Consider the following 16,262-nt stretch of genomic DNA (forward strand, 5'->3'; position numbering starts at 1 on the left):
TCTTTCACAACATCAGCTATCTGGATTTGGTTGAAGGAGAAATGGGGAGGCTTGGGCAAGTTGCTGTGGGTGATGCAGAGCTGTTGACCGGAGTAGGGGTAGCCAGGTGGAAAGCATGGCCAGCCGTAGAAAAATGCTTATTGAAATTCTTGATTATCGTAGATTTATCGGTGGTGACAGTGTTTCCTAGCACAGCGCAGCAGCTGGGACGAGGTGTTCTTATTCTCCATGGACTTTACAGTGTCCCAGAACATTTTGGAGCTTGTGCTACAGGATGCACATTTCTGTTTGAAAAGCTAGCCTTAGCTTTCCTAACTGCTTGTGTATATTAGTTCCTAACTTCCCTGAAAAGTTGCATATCACGGGGGCTATTCGATGCTAACAGGATATTTTTGTGCTGGTCAAGGGAAGTCAGGTCTGGAGTGAACCAAGGGCTATATCTGTTCTTCGTTCTACATTTTTTGAATGGGGCATGCTTTTTAAGATGGTGAGGAAAGCACTTTTAAAGAATAACCAGGCATTCTCTACTGATGGAATGAGGTCAATATCCTTCCAGGATACCTTGGCCATGTCGATTAGAAAGGCCTGCTCGCTGAAGTGTTTTAGGGAGCGTTTGACAGTGATGAGGGGTTGTCGTTTAACCGCAGACCCATTACGGACGCAGGCAATGAGGCAGTGATCGCTAAGATCCTGGTTGAAGACAGAAGAGGTGTATTTAGAGGGCAGGTTGGTCAGGATGATATCTATGAGGGTGCCCGTGTTCACGGATTTGGGGTTGTACCTAGTAGGTTCCATGATAATTTGTGTGAGATTGAGGGCATCAAGCTTAGATTGTAGGACGTCCGGGGTGTTAAGCATATCCTTGTTTAGGTTGCCTAACAGTACAAACTCTGAAGATAAATGGGGGGTGATTAATTCACATATGGTGTCCAGAGCACAGCTGGGGGCTTAGGGGGGTCTATAACAAGCGGCAACAGTTAGAGACTTATTTCTGGACAGGTAGATTTTTAAAAGTAGAAGCTCGAACTGTTTGGGCACAGACCTGGATAGCATGGCAGAACTCTGCAGGCTGTCTCTGCAGTAGATTGCAACTCCACCCCCTTTGACAGTTCTATCTTGTCGGAAGATGTTGTTGTTGGGGATGGAAATTTCAGAATTTTTGGTTGCCTTCATAAGCCAGGATTCAGACATGGCTAGGGCATCCGGGTTGGCAGAGTGTGCTAAAGCAGTGAAAAAAACTAACTTAGGGAGGAGACTTCTGATGTTAACATGCATGAAACCAAGGCTTTTATGGTTTTATGGTTATGAAACCAAGGCTTTTATGGTCAACAAATGATAGCGCCTGGGGAATAGGAGTGGAACTAGGGGCTACAGGGCCTGGGTTAACGTATACATCACCAGAGGATTAGAGGAGGAGTAGAATAAGGGTACGGCTAAAGGCTATAAAAACTGGTTGTCTAGTGCATTGGGGACAGAGAATAAAAGGAGCAGATTTCAGGGCGTGGTGGAATAGATTCAAGGCATAATGTACAGACAAGGGTATGGTAGAATGTGAGTACAGTGGAGGTAAACCTATGCGTTGGGTGTTGATGAGAGAGGTTTCGTCTTTGGAGGCATCAGTTAACCTAGGTGAGGACTCCGCATGTGTGTTTGGTGGGAAAAAAAGAGCTATCTAAGGATTTTTGAGCGGGACTGAGGGCTCTACAGTGAAATAAAACAATAAAAACTAGCCAAGACAGCAGTAGACAAGGCATATTGACATTAGAGAGAGGCATAAAGCAATCACAGGTGTTGATCAGGAAAGCTAAGACAATGGGTAAATGGTGAAGAAAGGGCAGAGCTGGTCAGTTAGGTACATACAGGACCCGAGTTCGAGGCTGGGGCCGGCAGGTAAACAAAATGAGGTACCTTGTTATTGAAACAGTCCAGGGGGCATCAGCTGTGCAGCCGAATGATCATAGGGTAAAAATAGCAGCAATAGGTGAGTCAGGGTGCTGTTCGGTATTCACTACTATATTGGGTGAGCAGGGTACACAGAGTACAGAAAAGCTGGCGGGCCGGGGCTAAAGATGGTTCTTCGTCAATATCGTAACAGTATAGCCTGTTGAGACCACATCGGGCGACACGTCGGCAGTCCAGTCGTGATGGATCGGCGGGGCTCCGTGTTGACAATAAAGGGTCCAGGCCAATTAGCAAAGGAGGTATTGTAGCCCTAGAACTAGCTGGTAAGTGGGCCTAGCTCGAAGCTGGCTCAAGGCTAGCTGGTGCTTGCTTCGGGACAGAGGCATTAGCTAATGCTGAATGTATGCTATGCTGAACGTGCATTATTTAAAGGTGTGGGTGGAGTGGAGGGTATGCTATGCTGAACGTGCATTATTTAAAGGTGTGGGAGGAGTGAAGGGTATGCTATGCTGAACGTGCATTATTTAAAGGTGTGGGTGGAGTGGAGGGTATGCTATGCTGAATGTGCATTATTTAAAGGTGTGGGTGGAGTGGAGGGTATGCTATGCTGAACGTGCATTATTTAAAGGTGTGGGTGGAGTGGAGGGTATGGTATGCTGAATGTGCATTATTTAAAGGTATGGGTAGAGTGGAGGGTATGCTATGCTGAAAGCATTAATAAATTAAAGTACCCTCATGGATTGTTTTAAAACCAAGCGGGACTTAGAAGTTGTGTGCGCATGGATGGAGTGCATCAATTATTAGAATGAATCTCCGGACTTCCATCCAATATTCCATCCCCCTTCCTTCCTTTCTTTCTTTCTCTCCATCCAACTCCACAATAGTGGTGTCAGAGTGCTGGGGAAGACGATTGTCAGAAAGCCGCTCTCTTTAAAACATCAAGATGCCTTTGACTGAATCTATGGGGATACTTGAAGAATTTGTATTGCTTGGTGCACAGGTCACATGGAGAGATTCAAAGTCTGCGTTCAACAATGACGATGCATTTAAATAGATGGACTGTGAGTGTGACATCTATTGGTCAGTTTGTTTAATGGGGGGAGGGGTTGGAGAAGTGGTTGGAGACTACTATGGAACGTGGAACTCCAAAAACAATGTTGGTTTTTGCGACAATTGTATAATCACTAAAACACTTTAAAGTATGTAAACAACAAAAATAGGAATATTTTTACCATCACAATAGAGATCTTAATAATAATCCCACTAATTTAGCATCCAACATCTAAGGTCAAGGGTGAGCTTTAACATAATTGGCTAGGCTAATTGACTATCACATAGTTCAACAGCATTTCTTGTTATCCCCTCATGTGTATTGAAACAAAGGTCTTATTTTTATTGAAACCAGGGTTGTAAAGGGAGAGTATATCACTGGAAGATTTTGTCATGCCCTGACCTTAGAGAGCCTTCTATATCTCTATTTGGTTTGGTCAGCGTGTGATTTGGGGTGGGCATTCTATGTTTTTTATTTCTATGTTTTGGCCGGGTATGGTTCTCAATCAGGGACAGCTGTCTATCGTTGTCTCTGATTGGGAACCATACTTTAGGTAGCCCTTTTTTTCCCTCGAGAGTTAAGTGAAAACACTTCTCGTTCATTAATAAGGCTATTTTCTCTTGAACCATATGTTATATCCACTAGAAGCCAATGGACAAGTTATTCAAGTATAAATGACCAAAGTTACCATAGATTACCTGTTAATTACCAAAATTACAGGATTTCGGTAAGTTTGGTAAATTACCGGTAGCTTTGCAGCCATTTTTTAAACTAACTGAAAAGTAATTATTATGTAACATTTGACATCATTAACATCAATATACAATGATTATACCAAACATTAGGAACACCTTCCTAATACTGAGTTGCACACGCCTCCCCCTTTTCCCTCAGAACAGCATCAATTCGTCGAGGCATGGACTCTACAAGGTGTCAAAAGTGTGGCCCATGCTTCCAACAGTAGTGTCAAGTTGGCTGGATGTCTTTTGGGTGGTTGACTATTCTTGATACACACGAGAAACTGCTATGCGTGAAAAACCGAGCAGCGTTACTAACAAACCCCGTTCGAAGGCACTGTCATTTGTGTCTTGCCCATTCATCCCCTGAATGGCACACATGCACAATCCATGTCTCAATTAGCTCAAGGCTTAAAAATCCTTTAATATTTTACTGTAGTGGGCTAAATCAGGATCACGCAGTGTTTCTTGGTAGTCTTAAACAAATCTACTTTGAAACTAAAGTATCCACCTCACACACATGGTTATGGTCTTAAAATAAGACACCTCTACCATGTCAGATATAGAGTTGAAATGTATTACATTTTGAGTTTGCATCCCAATATTACACTTTATATACATCACAGAAGACTGAAGTATAACAAAACCGTTTGACATAGAAACACCGGCTTTCGGCATGTTATTAGATAAAAATGATATACTTATATGAAATTATAATTTACATTAACGTTCCACCCATGAGGCTACTAGAGGGGCGATTTGGTCATTTGACTGCAGGAACCCTGTCTCCTCCCCTTTATCTACACTGATTGAAGTGGATTTAACAAGTGACATCAGTAAGGGATCCTAACCTTCATCTGGATTCACCTGGTCAGTCTATGTCATGGAAAGAGCAGGTGTTCATAATGTTTTGTATACTAAGTGTGTGCAATTACACTGGCAAAATTGGGGAGAAGTGGAATAACAAAATAAGTGTGGGGAATGACAGTAGTGTTTTCCCCATGCTTGCTGACAAGCACACTAATTACCCTATATTTTAGGCCATTGTTAAGAAAGAAAATTGTTCAACTTATCAGACTAAATAAAGTAAATAGATAACAAAAGCTCCTGAATAGAATATTAATGCCCCCCCTGTAGAATCAAATTTACGCTTTTGAGTTCACAATCTGTGTAACGGCAGATCTCCTCTTCATCTGAAGAGGAGTAAGGATCGGACCAAGATGCGCCGTGGTAAGTGTTCATGACGAATTTAATTTTTAAAAACACTGAACACTATGAGACACAAAACAATAAATGTGAACATTAACCAAACCGAAACAGTACCGTGTGGCGACAAACACACACACAGGAAACACACACCCACAAACCAACAGTGAAACCCAGGCTACCTAAGTATGATTCTCAATCAGAGACAAGTAACGACACCCGCCTCTGATTGAGAACCATACTAGGCCGAAACAGAAACCAAACATAGAAACACAAAACATAGACTGCCCACCCCAACTCACGCCCTGACCATACTAAATAAAGACAAAACAAAGGAAAATAAAGGTCAGAACGTGACAATTTGTTTGGCAAAATGATTTTCATAGTTACAAATCAGGTCCCCCTACCCAACTTCTCTGCTAAAACATACTGTAGCCCTGTCTGCTTCCTTTTCATTGTCACAGCCTAAATGCCAATTACAAAACGAGGGGACTAATGCAAGTGTGGTTTAAATTAGCTTTAGTACATGCTGTCAAAAGGCTGCATTATGCAATAGGGACGGGAATAACAGCAACCTCATTTTGTTGACAACATTATACATAAAACAGCGCTACCATGCTGCTCTTTTAACAGTTTTATCAACTCAGCGGAGAACATTCTCTCTCTCCATTCTCTCCATTCCACGCGAATCTTGTTGGGGCGTTTCTGCATCCAGTCCCCTTGATCCCTCACATAACTAGACCAATCATATGCTTCAATGTGCCGTGGTTCACAGTGCTGTGGCAAGACAGGATAATGATAGAGGTTCTGCTCGTGATGTGAAATTGCACACGCAGATGCTCTGATTTCAAAACAACTTGGAGCACAGTTGAAAAGTTAATGCACTGACTATACAATGGACTAATTAGCATTACTTTTCAATAAGTGAGATATAAGAGGCGTGGAGTGTGAGCGTGAGTGAAGTGTCAAACGTGTGTGTCTCACGGTCAATGTGTGAGAGTTGGCAGCTGTGCAATGAAAATAAAACACTACTTCGTTGCTTAGTGAGAGGTGATTGGAAAGGAAAAAGAACAGCTGTCTTCCCTTTCCAGCCTTTTCCATAACAAGGTGCATGAAAAGCTAACTACAGACAGGAAGTGACGTGAGTGGGTTATCTTACCACGCAGAGAGGCCAGTAGTTAAGACTTTACCAAGTACATATATTATAATGTAACATAAAACACTACTTAGTTGCGGAGATAGAGGTGAGTGGGAATCTCTTCTTTCCACACACTGATGCAGTGATAGATGAATTCAAATCAAAGACAACTTAGTTGCTGAGTGAGTGAGAGATGAGTGGGAATCTCTTCTTTCCCCACATTGCTGTAGTCATAGATGGGTTCTGTACTGAGCACAGTTAAGTGGATGTATATTTAGTATATTTAGTATGATATAACACATTAGTTGCTGAGAGAGGGATGGTATGGAGTGTAGGTTCTTACCACACGGTGATGTAGTCGTATATGGGTTCAGTGCTGAGCACAGTAAAGTTTATGTAGATCCCATTCCCAGGGGGAACCCTTACGCTCCACACACAGTCCTGGAAGTTGGGGTACTCCTCGGGGTGACCGGGGGAGTAGATCGTCCCATTCATGGAGGTGATGTTACCCCCACACAGAGCTATAGATCAGAGGAGATACACAGCCAGGTCAGGTGATGATACCCCAACACAACGCCCACAGTCGCTCTCTAGGTGCAGTATCAATCTGTTACCATAGAGATCATATCTATTAGATTTATATGCTAGTAGTTACCATATTTATCCTTGTTCTATAGTTACCTTCACAGCGTGGTACCGGGTGGTTCCAGTTGCGGCTGATTCCATGCAGACATGTGAGGGAAGCGTCCCCGATGAGGGAGTAGCCAGGCAGACACTCAAAGGACACAGTGAAGCCTACACTGAAGTCACTGCCGATCACGATGCCGTTACGAAAAGGACGAGGGTCGGGACAGCTCTGCAGCTGATAGGCTGGAAGTCAGGAAGTGGTCGATAATTCAGATAGATATTGGCAGAATATACATATTAAAAAAATTATACAATCATGAAAACTGATATATAGATAAAACTGTGTCATGCCAAAATCGAGGATACTAAGAGAGACTGCCCAGCCCGAGAGTATGAAAAATACAATGACATTGAATTGATTTGAGTGAAATCACAAGCCCTTTTTGAGTTTTCTCCTCTTCCACACATTCTACTGATCTACCTCTGTAGTCTACGGTGTCGGCATTGGTTCGAATCCGGCCTACGGCCTTTTGACACAACCTCTATCCATATTTCCCCACAGTCATTCTCTCTATCTATCTGTTCAATAAAATCATAAAATATCTTAATAATATATTTTTTGAAACAACAAACTCTATCCTCACCCTGGTAAGTGATCCGGAAACCCGGCTTGTTCTGGGAGTAGTCGCTGTGGAAGAAGAAGCTGGTCTGGTGGGTGGTGCTGAACAGAGACTTGGGGACCTGTGGTCCACTGAACCTGTCAATCACCGTGCCAGTCTCAAGAGTTCCACTCCGAAGCTCCAGGTAGTCATGGATGGCCTCCGTTGAGAAGTTGAGGAACTGCAGGTGGATTCCTGAAATAAACAGGCATATTAAAAACATACTGGTCAGACAGTGAGTTTATGAAATAAAGACCATGATCTTACTCATCTGCCTTTATTTCATCAGGTAGGTTAATAATCCTAGAATCCAGAACCCATTGAAACAGAACACTGACATTCTACAAGAACAAACGTTACACAAGATAACAGGTTAGTTGACTGAGAGATGCTCATTGGTACATAAAAAGAGTTGCAAACGAGATGAGCAACTGAATGTCATAATATAGTCAAGCTACAGTAATGTTTATTTATTTATTTTCCTTTATTTAACTAGGCAAGTCAGTTAAGAACAAATTCTTATTTACAATGACAGCCTAGGACCAGTGGGTTAAGACCAGTGGGTTAACTGCCTTGTTCAGGGGCAGAACAACAGATTTTTACCTTGTCAGCTCAGGGATTCAATCTTGCAACCTTTCGGTTACAAGTTCAACGGTTTAACCACTAGGCTACCTACCGCGTATATAATGCTGTTGTCTGAATTCCAGGGACACCAGACACATGTCATATTCCTTTTTTATATATACAGTATAAAAAAAAAATATATATATATCGATAGGTTTAGGTTACTATTCCTTTTTTATATATACAGTATTAAAAAAAATATACATATATTGATATTTCAATATTTAAAGAATAAATAATTAGATATTTCCATAGTGTTAATGATGGCGGATTAATTGAATTCCAAGCTTTTAATATACATTTTTTCAAGATGAGAGATGAGAAAATAATTGTCAAGCACATTGGGTATGTCAGTACAACCACATATGCCATGTCTTGAAATATTGAGACAGATGGATTAAAAGTAAGTTTACCTTGTAATACTTCTGACAACCAACTTTCCAGCTCTGCCCATAACTTTTGTACTTTATAGCATTCCCAGAAAGCCTGGATTATTGAATCACACAATTTATATTTCACCATGCGTTTCAATCCATTCAACCAGGCTAAAATGACTTGCTGTCGAAACATGCATATACTGTAACTCAAACATATGCATACAGCAGTGGAGGCTCTTCAGAGGAGATAGGGGAGGATCATCCCCCTCTGTGAATTTCATAAAAATACAAATTGTGAAAACTATACTAAATATATTAATGTCACCAAATATTGATTAAAACACACAGTTTTCCAGTGAAGGTCTACAGTAGCCTCAACAGCACCATGGTGAAGCCGGAGGACAGCTAGCTTCTGTCCTCCTCTGGGTACATTGACTTCAACACAAAACCTAGCAGGCTCTTGGGTCTCACCCCCTTCCAAAGACTTACACAGTAATCATGACAACTTCCGGAGGACTTCCTCCAACCTAACAGGGCTCTTGCACCATGTACTGACATGTTGTCCACCCAATCAAAATATCAGAAAATGAATATAGTACTGAAAGCATAAGCTACAGCTAGCTAGCACTGCATTGCATAAAATGTGGTGAGTAGTTGACTCAAAGAGAGAGAGCCAGACAATAGTTGAAGAGTTTTGAACAAATTAATTTCTTCCAAAATAAATGAGAAGCAAAAGAGAGAGAGCTAGCTATATTTGTTTGCATATTTTTTTACTTTCACTTTCAGCTACTCAAACACCCGGCTCAAACAGAGAGGGATGCTATGTTATCTAGCTGGCTATGGCTATCCAACACTTTAACTCTTCTAAGTCAAGGTACGCTTTTGGGTTTATTAATGTATTGCCACCGGGGCCTACCGGTATAACTGCTAAACTACTTTCTGATTGTACATTGTACTGCATGATTGTATCGAGTTTACTAACGTGTTAGTTCGATTAGCTACAGTATGTTGACTATGAGGTGAAAACGATGCAGGTTGTGTCTAGTGGTCAGCAGTCATGATGTGTTTTTTTCACCTGGTCACAGACAGATGATGTGAAGTCCACAAGCGAAGGGAAAAGGTAAGAGGAAGAGAGTGCATAGATAGATGCAAGAAGGAATGATATATACAAGGAGCAAAGTGATCATGCTGTTTGTATGTGGCTGCTAGAAAATTGAACTGTGTTTGCGTGTGATTCTGTTGAAAAACATTTCTTAAACAGAAGCAAACGGAATGAAACAGGTTTAAACATACCTGAATTTGTCCAATAGAAACTCTAATATGCAACTGTTGGACTAATGATTCCACCCTAGATCAGCTAGATGTAGGCAAAAGTGTGCAAGGTGCTATTGACTGTGTCACTGTTTTTTACCTTGATTACTCAAAATTATTTGACTTGTGCACCTAGGTTGTAAACTTTCATTCATAGGCTAGGTTGTAGCAACCTCATGATGGGTACAGGGAAAATTTGAGTATCATGTAGTAACCTAAACCTATCGATGTTACATTGAGCTCGTTGAATGGAATATGAATGACAGTCATCCAATATGCTGTAATAGAAATAAGGTCATGCTCATTAAAAAGAAAGCATCCTCCCTCATCTTAAACGGCACCGACTGCCACTGCCATACAGTAAATCATACATTGGAAATCTGTTGAGAGATTAGCTGTGGAACAGCAGCTTGAGTTAACGCGCGCATATTGCCTGCAAGGACATAACGCATTTGGTCCAGAGTGCATTAGTGTCGACTACACTATTTATGTAGCCTACTATAGGTAAACAATGATGCTGCTTTCTGGTTGACTGGTAGATTGACTTTACATCACGGTTGGTGTTACACTTTCCATGTCTCTGCACATTAGGCCTATAAATCAAGCATCATTACCTCTACAGCTGACAAACGTGGGTCTGACACTTCCCTACACTTCTGCTCCATCTAGGACCACTTCCCCACAAGCTGGGTTTTCACTGAAGTAATATCAAGACATCCACTTCTTTGTAAGACAGTGTGTGACAGTGGCTTGGCCACAATGGCAGTGAGTTAATGTACCAAAGTGATAATATAATAAATAATAATAATAATATATGCCATTTAGCAGACGCTTTTATCCAAAGCGACTTACAGTCATGTGTGCATACATTCTACGTATGGGTGGTCCCGGGAATCGAACCCACTACCCTGGCGTTACAAGCGCCATGCTCTAACAACTGAGCTACAGAAGGTAGTTTGACAGTGTGTGTGTGTGTGTGTGCTTTGTCACAATGACTGTCAGTGGTTTCCCATACCAAAGCCGGTGGGGAGAATGACAGTCCAGGTGCAGTCTAATCCACTGGGGTAGTTTCCAGGGAATCCAGGGCTCAGGACGACACCGCTGACATCAGTCATGGAGCCACCACACTGGGCTGTGGAGACAATCACACTCAGACAGGCTTAAGGATAGAAGAGTAAAATAAAGCAGAGTACAGTAGAGTACAGTATAGGAGAGCAAAGTAGCATAAAGTACTGTATAGTAAAGTTTAGTACAGTATAGTAGAGTAAAATAGTGTACAGTATAGCAATGTTGAGTACAGTACAGTACAGTACGGTATTGTAGAGTAAAGTAGAGTAGAGTATAGTAAAGTACAGTACAATAGAGTAGAATAACTACTTTATTAATCATAGACAAAAATCTTAAACTTCACCATGCCATGTTCTTAACTGTATTTATAGCTACAGTTTCCTAAAAGTAGAAAGGTTAATCTCGGGTTAAACATCTCTAGACTGTATGAATGGGTATTGGGGCCACCGCTAGATTAGTACATTATTGACAGGCTGTTAAATGGGCCTGCCCTTCAAACATTCTGGAGTCTATTTTATCATCAGTGCTACAGATCAACTCACCTTGTAGTGCTATTAGCATAGTCTCTTTTCCTCTCAGTGGCTCAGCCAGTCTGAGGTAAATCTTATTCTGTGAAAAGACCAGCCTTCCGTGTGCTAAAAGGCACAAAGGAGCTGCATTCCTTTCATAATGGTGTGAGAGCTTTTATAAAGCAACGAACAAAAGCACAACGCTTCATTGAGGTCTTTCAGAAAATGTGTCTGCACAGGCAGATTTCTTTTTGTTCACCACTTACAAGTGTTGTGTGTCTGAAACAAGTAATTATGTTAGATAAAAAAAGATAACAAAATATGAAACAACATCAAAAGCAGTTGAAACATATCCGACCTGAAAAATTATGGATGAACTGAGTCGACTGTGAATAAAAAAGGTTCGGACTTGGGGCCGGAACTCTTTAGTGAGAGTTGCACCTTCAAAGCTGCTGGAACGTGGAGTGGGGACAGGAAGTCCAATGGGACAAACAGAACACGTGAAGGCATCAAAGCCCCAGGGATTTCTGAGAGATAAACAACGTGGCCTTGTTAAAAGTTGACGGTTGAACTTTAGAGGTCCTAACACTGAGGCCTAGGGTCCCAAGGGAAACCCTCTAGTACCGAATCGCCTTCCAAAATCAGTGGCAGTGGGAGGCTAAGATGTAAACTTCTGGCACATAAAAAAAAAACAGTCACAGAACAAATCCATCACGCCCCTCACAGTAGAGCAGCTCAGAGGAAGAGACTGTATCGAGTGTGAGGACAGAGATCCGAGAACCCAGAACATTTTAGTTTTTTCTGTTTGGTGAAATAGGCTCATTCAGCTCATTCAATGACTGGCAAGAGACTAAAGAGAATGTGTCCGTTTCATATGCATACCAAAGCCCAAGGCACAACCCTGGCGTGATCAGGCTCATTATTTTTGTTTACAACGCAATGAACACGTTGTTTCTGAACAAATCAATCAAATTCATCATGTCTAGGTGAATTACTGTACGTGGGCCGATGTTCTTTTATTTGCAATATGCTTAAAAAAGGTCATGTTAGCAGGTGAACTGTGAATAAATTATTTAGTTTTTTCAAGATATACAGCTGGCCTGAGATGACAGTTGTCTCCGAGACAACAGCCAACTCTGGAAATGTTAAAGTTGTACTACTGTGTACTGAGCCTCTAGACTAGTGGCTACAAATCTTTTTGGCCCGAGACCTCATTTTTTAAAACTTTACTTGCATAAAAACTGTGGATGGAAACGTGGTTAGTGAGGATCTTTTCCCCCCAGTCTGATTTAGTGCCTGGTCTAATGAGGCGTGTGAGCATTGTAGAGGCAAACACAAAATTGACATTTTTGTAGGGGTTGATACATTTTTCGTTTCGTGCAAATAAAGTCTGAAATTAATTTCAAAGTGGAAATTACATACTTTATAAGCCTTTTTAAATACACTACAAGTTTGTTTGCATTTCCTGCTCAGCAACAAAAGAGTGATCAAATTAAGATCCTACATATGTACTAATGTCACAGTAAAGTTATCGACATACCAAGACACAGTGGGACTGGGTAGTTCCATCTCCGGACTGGTCCTGGCATACAGGTTATATGGGCGTTCCCCTGGTGAAGACAATACATGTGAGAGATCATCAATAAGGGGCTATGCCTTCTCCGGAAAATAATGAACGAAGTGGAAGTTGTGTTCCACAACGCGCTCGCGGAGTGGAAATAACCTTCCGTGGATTTGTATTATTTTCCAGAGACCGCACCCCGAGTTGATTCTGCCTTTTATACCATGGCTGTAATTTAACACAATTCCACAAAAAAAATGGTTAATTTACAGGTAGAAATGTGTTCAACATCCAGCCAGCTAGTTTACTAGATAGCAACAGCAGTTGCCTTGGTAACCAAATAAACAGACTTGCTAGTTAACCAAACCATCAGTTCTAGTTTGCTATTATGAAAATCGAATTATGTCAATGCCAATAATGACTTTTCCTTTCAAAAGCAGCTCAAACATAGAACATGTAAGAACTATATCCATTGAATTCTACCATACAAATATACTGTGCATTATAGGGAAATAATGAATGCTCTAGAATGCCCTTAAATCTGAAGTCAATATGAAACAAGTATTGAAGAATGCCATGGTGTACGTATTTATGAACATACAGTATTATGTAGTAATGTTACATGTGCCTTATTCATAGATGCTTTAGAACAGTAGAACACTGAGAAAAACGTTCAAAATACCTACTAAGATGGACAGAGAGAATAGATGAAATCGATCCAGATGGAGAAAAATAGAGATGTAAAGAATTGCCTCTTACCTGCAGAGAGTAGCCTTGTTCACACTGGAACAGCACCACGTCTCCAACCATGTAGCGCTCTCCAACCTTGATACCATAGTTGGGGGTCTGTGGCTCTGGACAGGACTCCAGACCTATGGCTGAGGAGAGGGAAAGAGAAAATATGACTTGTTGTCACAGTTTTACACGCACGCACACACGCACGCACGCACACACACGCACACACACTCATACAATAAAGCCATCTATACTGACAGCCATACCTGTGTACTCCAGGTGGAAGCCTGCAGCAGACACACTGATGTCTGAACTGAAACTCAGGTACAGGTTGTTGGACGTGCTGTTGAGCAACTGGGGGATGGTGGTGCCTTGAAAGAGAGAGAGAACGAGAGTGAGACAAGATGTTATAAAATAAGCTCTTTAAAGGTTCACTTCACCCTTACTGCTTGTTGTTCTGCCATAAATACTAATCCCCCCCCAAAAAAGATGGGACAATCAATTAGTGATTAAAGGCTTATGTAAAACAGGAACATAGTAACACCGGGTAGTTGGTTTGTGAATCAACCTTTTGCTTGTGTTTCATACCATTCAGATGATACCCTGGTAAGGTGCTATTTAGTGACACTAACAAGTGGTTAATAACAGACTTAAATAACAGTGAACAGCTATGAAGAGAACAAACATTGTAGCTACAGCACTTGGACAGCTTGGACAGCTGTAAACATGACGCATGTTGTGTCCATCTCCCTACTCCATTCTCCGACGTGTCCTCCTCACATCGATCTCATTCCCTCTCTAACATCCCATTGTTCCAACCTTCAGCAGCTTCCTATAGATTGTATAGGTGATGAGGCAGGTCAGATCTGTATGGACCAGCTCACAGCTCCACATTGTGGAGTGGCCCTGTCCTCCAGGCCTTAGCATGGGACTCATACCCAGTTGAACTTCCACATTACTGTCCACCCCCACGTCCTCTTCCCGCTCTCCACCCCATAGGCCAACAAGGAGCGTGGCTGATGCTGGGTCCCTATTGATGTGCTCATCAGCCATGGTATTATTGTCAATGCGGCTACAGAAATCAGCAGGAGGCAGCTCCCTTGACAGGCCTGGCAGGAATTGATCTGTAGTACACAGTCAGGGAGGGTCACATTGAACCACATGTGTTCCGACTGGTAGAATTATATGATCATGACCGTGGATGCAAGAAGGTGTATTTCTTGAGGGAAAACAACTAATTTTTCCAGAAATGTATTATAATGATCTCGGAAAAGGATTTCCGTGTTATGAGATACATTTTGTGTTATGAGATCATGGTCATGGACGCAGGAAGGTGTTTGTCTTGAGGGAAAACAACTTATTTTTTACAGTAAATTATTATAAGGATCTCAGAAAGGGACTTTCTTGTCCTAGAAATATAGCTAACTGTAACTCTAATTGATGGCCAAATCAGGATGACATTAACAGATATCTCAACACATTTGTGATGCTCAATAAATGAAGGCACCAGAAGTGTTTATTTTTATTTTTAAATACAGGATCTGTAGATTACCTGAGTAGCTGCCCAGTCTAGGAGCGTGGTTGTCACCTCCGTCATAGAAATCCAGAGAGTCCCAGTTGTGTTCGGAAGCAAAGCTCACCACCTGGACCTGAGGAGTTCGAAGTCAGATCCTTTTCACACTACCTCACCAACCTGACCCGAACTAGGCTAACTCACTAATGCATGATTCATACTATTAGCCACACAGTACTATACTGGCTTGCATATTATCTTTTCACATTATCCTATCCAGCACTGTTCCAGCCACTATGGCGGATGCGTAAGCAGGTCACCACAGTACAGCTCAATGTGGCTTGGCTCAGTAGTGTGAAAAGGGTATCAGCCAGAGGAAGAACACTCCCATGCAGAAACACACATACACTTCGTTGTCACTTAATTAAAAAAAACACATTGAAAATGTACTGTAGATAATATTCAATGGAAAGAGATAGGGGCCAGAATTGAGGTTCAAAACACAGAGCACTCTTACTGGCTACATTAAACATTTACCCTTTAAATAATTAATAAGCTATTAAGCATTCCCTTTGTTAAAAGTTTTAACTTCTCATACTGCATGGCGATATTGTTAAATCTCAAACATCTATATTGGTCCATGGGACTTCAAACAGAACAGAAGAGGGCCTCTTACTTGGATTCCAGCGCCCTCGGGCACCGAAACCTTCCAGACGCAGTTCTGATTGTTGTCATAGGGCTCAGGGTAACCCGGGGACAGGATGGTCCCCCTGCGTGCCGTCAGGGTCCCTCCACACGGCACTGAGGGGACAAAGTCAAAACACAGAGGGATGTATGTTAGTACACCGTACAAGTGCCTGTCCCATACATTAGCACAAGCACATCAGACATCCAAGGAAAACGACATGCTACATCAGACATCAAACTACATGCTAGCTAGCATGTATGTCGTAATATGTCCACCATATACATGGGTCTGTGCTTTGATGGACGCACCGAGGGCTTTTAAATAGACACCTCACTGAGATACAGATATCATTATGTAGCTAGTACAACCAGGTGGCTTTGCTGTGCCTAATGGAGCTAGGCGTGTCTTCTCCTCGACTGTGTTAGGACATCCTAAATGAGCACTGCTAGTCTGTTACACTTTCTGAATAGGGGCCCTGGTTACCTCACTGGAGACAGAGATTTCACTATAGATTTCTGATTTATAGTGAAGATTCAGTGAGGTCTCAGATGTTGGA

At 41.8% G+C, this 16,262-nt stretch overlaps 1 protein-coding gene across 3 annotated transcripts in view; it reads right to left on the reverse strand.

Annotated features, from left to right (window-relative positions):
• Positions 1 to 16,262, reverse strand: part of LOC118397653 (CUB and sushi domain-containing protein 3-like) — a 660,396-nt gene that overhangs the window by 121,640 nt on the left and 522,494 nt on the right. For all 3 annotated transcript variants that reach the window (XM_052470057.1, XM_052470056.1, XM_052470055.1), the window contains 9 exons: positions 15,695 to 15,819; positions 15,058 to 15,154; positions 13,772 to 13,876; positions 13,530 to 13,648; positions 12,750 to 12,819; positions 10,648 to 10,764; positions 7,306 to 7,515; positions 6,716 to 6,904; positions 6,378 to 6,555 (listed from right to left, as the gene is read on the reverse strand). In XM_052470057.1, coding sequence (XP_052326017.1) covers positions 6,378 to 6,555; positions 6,716 to 6,904; positions 7,306 to 7,515; positions 10,648 to 10,764; positions 12,750 to 12,819; positions 13,530 to 13,648; positions 13,772 to 13,876; positions 15,058 to 15,154; positions 15,695 to 15,819 — 1,210 coding nt within the window. The remainder of the gene's footprint in view (positions 1 to 6,377; positions 6,556 to 6,715; positions 6,905 to 7,305; positions 7,516 to 10,647; positions 10,765 to 12,749; positions 12,820 to 13,529; positions 13,649 to 13,771; positions 13,877 to 15,057; positions 15,155 to 15,694; positions 15,820 to 16,262) is intronic.

Source organism: Oncorhynchus keta, chromosome 19 (assembly GCF_023373465.1).
Source record: "Oncorhynchus keta strain PuntledgeMale-10-30-2019 chromosome 19, Oket_V2, whole genome shotgun sequence".
Lineage (NCBI taxonomy): Eukaryota > Metazoa > Chordata > Actinopteri > Salmoniformes > Salmonidae > Oncorhynchus > Oncorhynchus keta.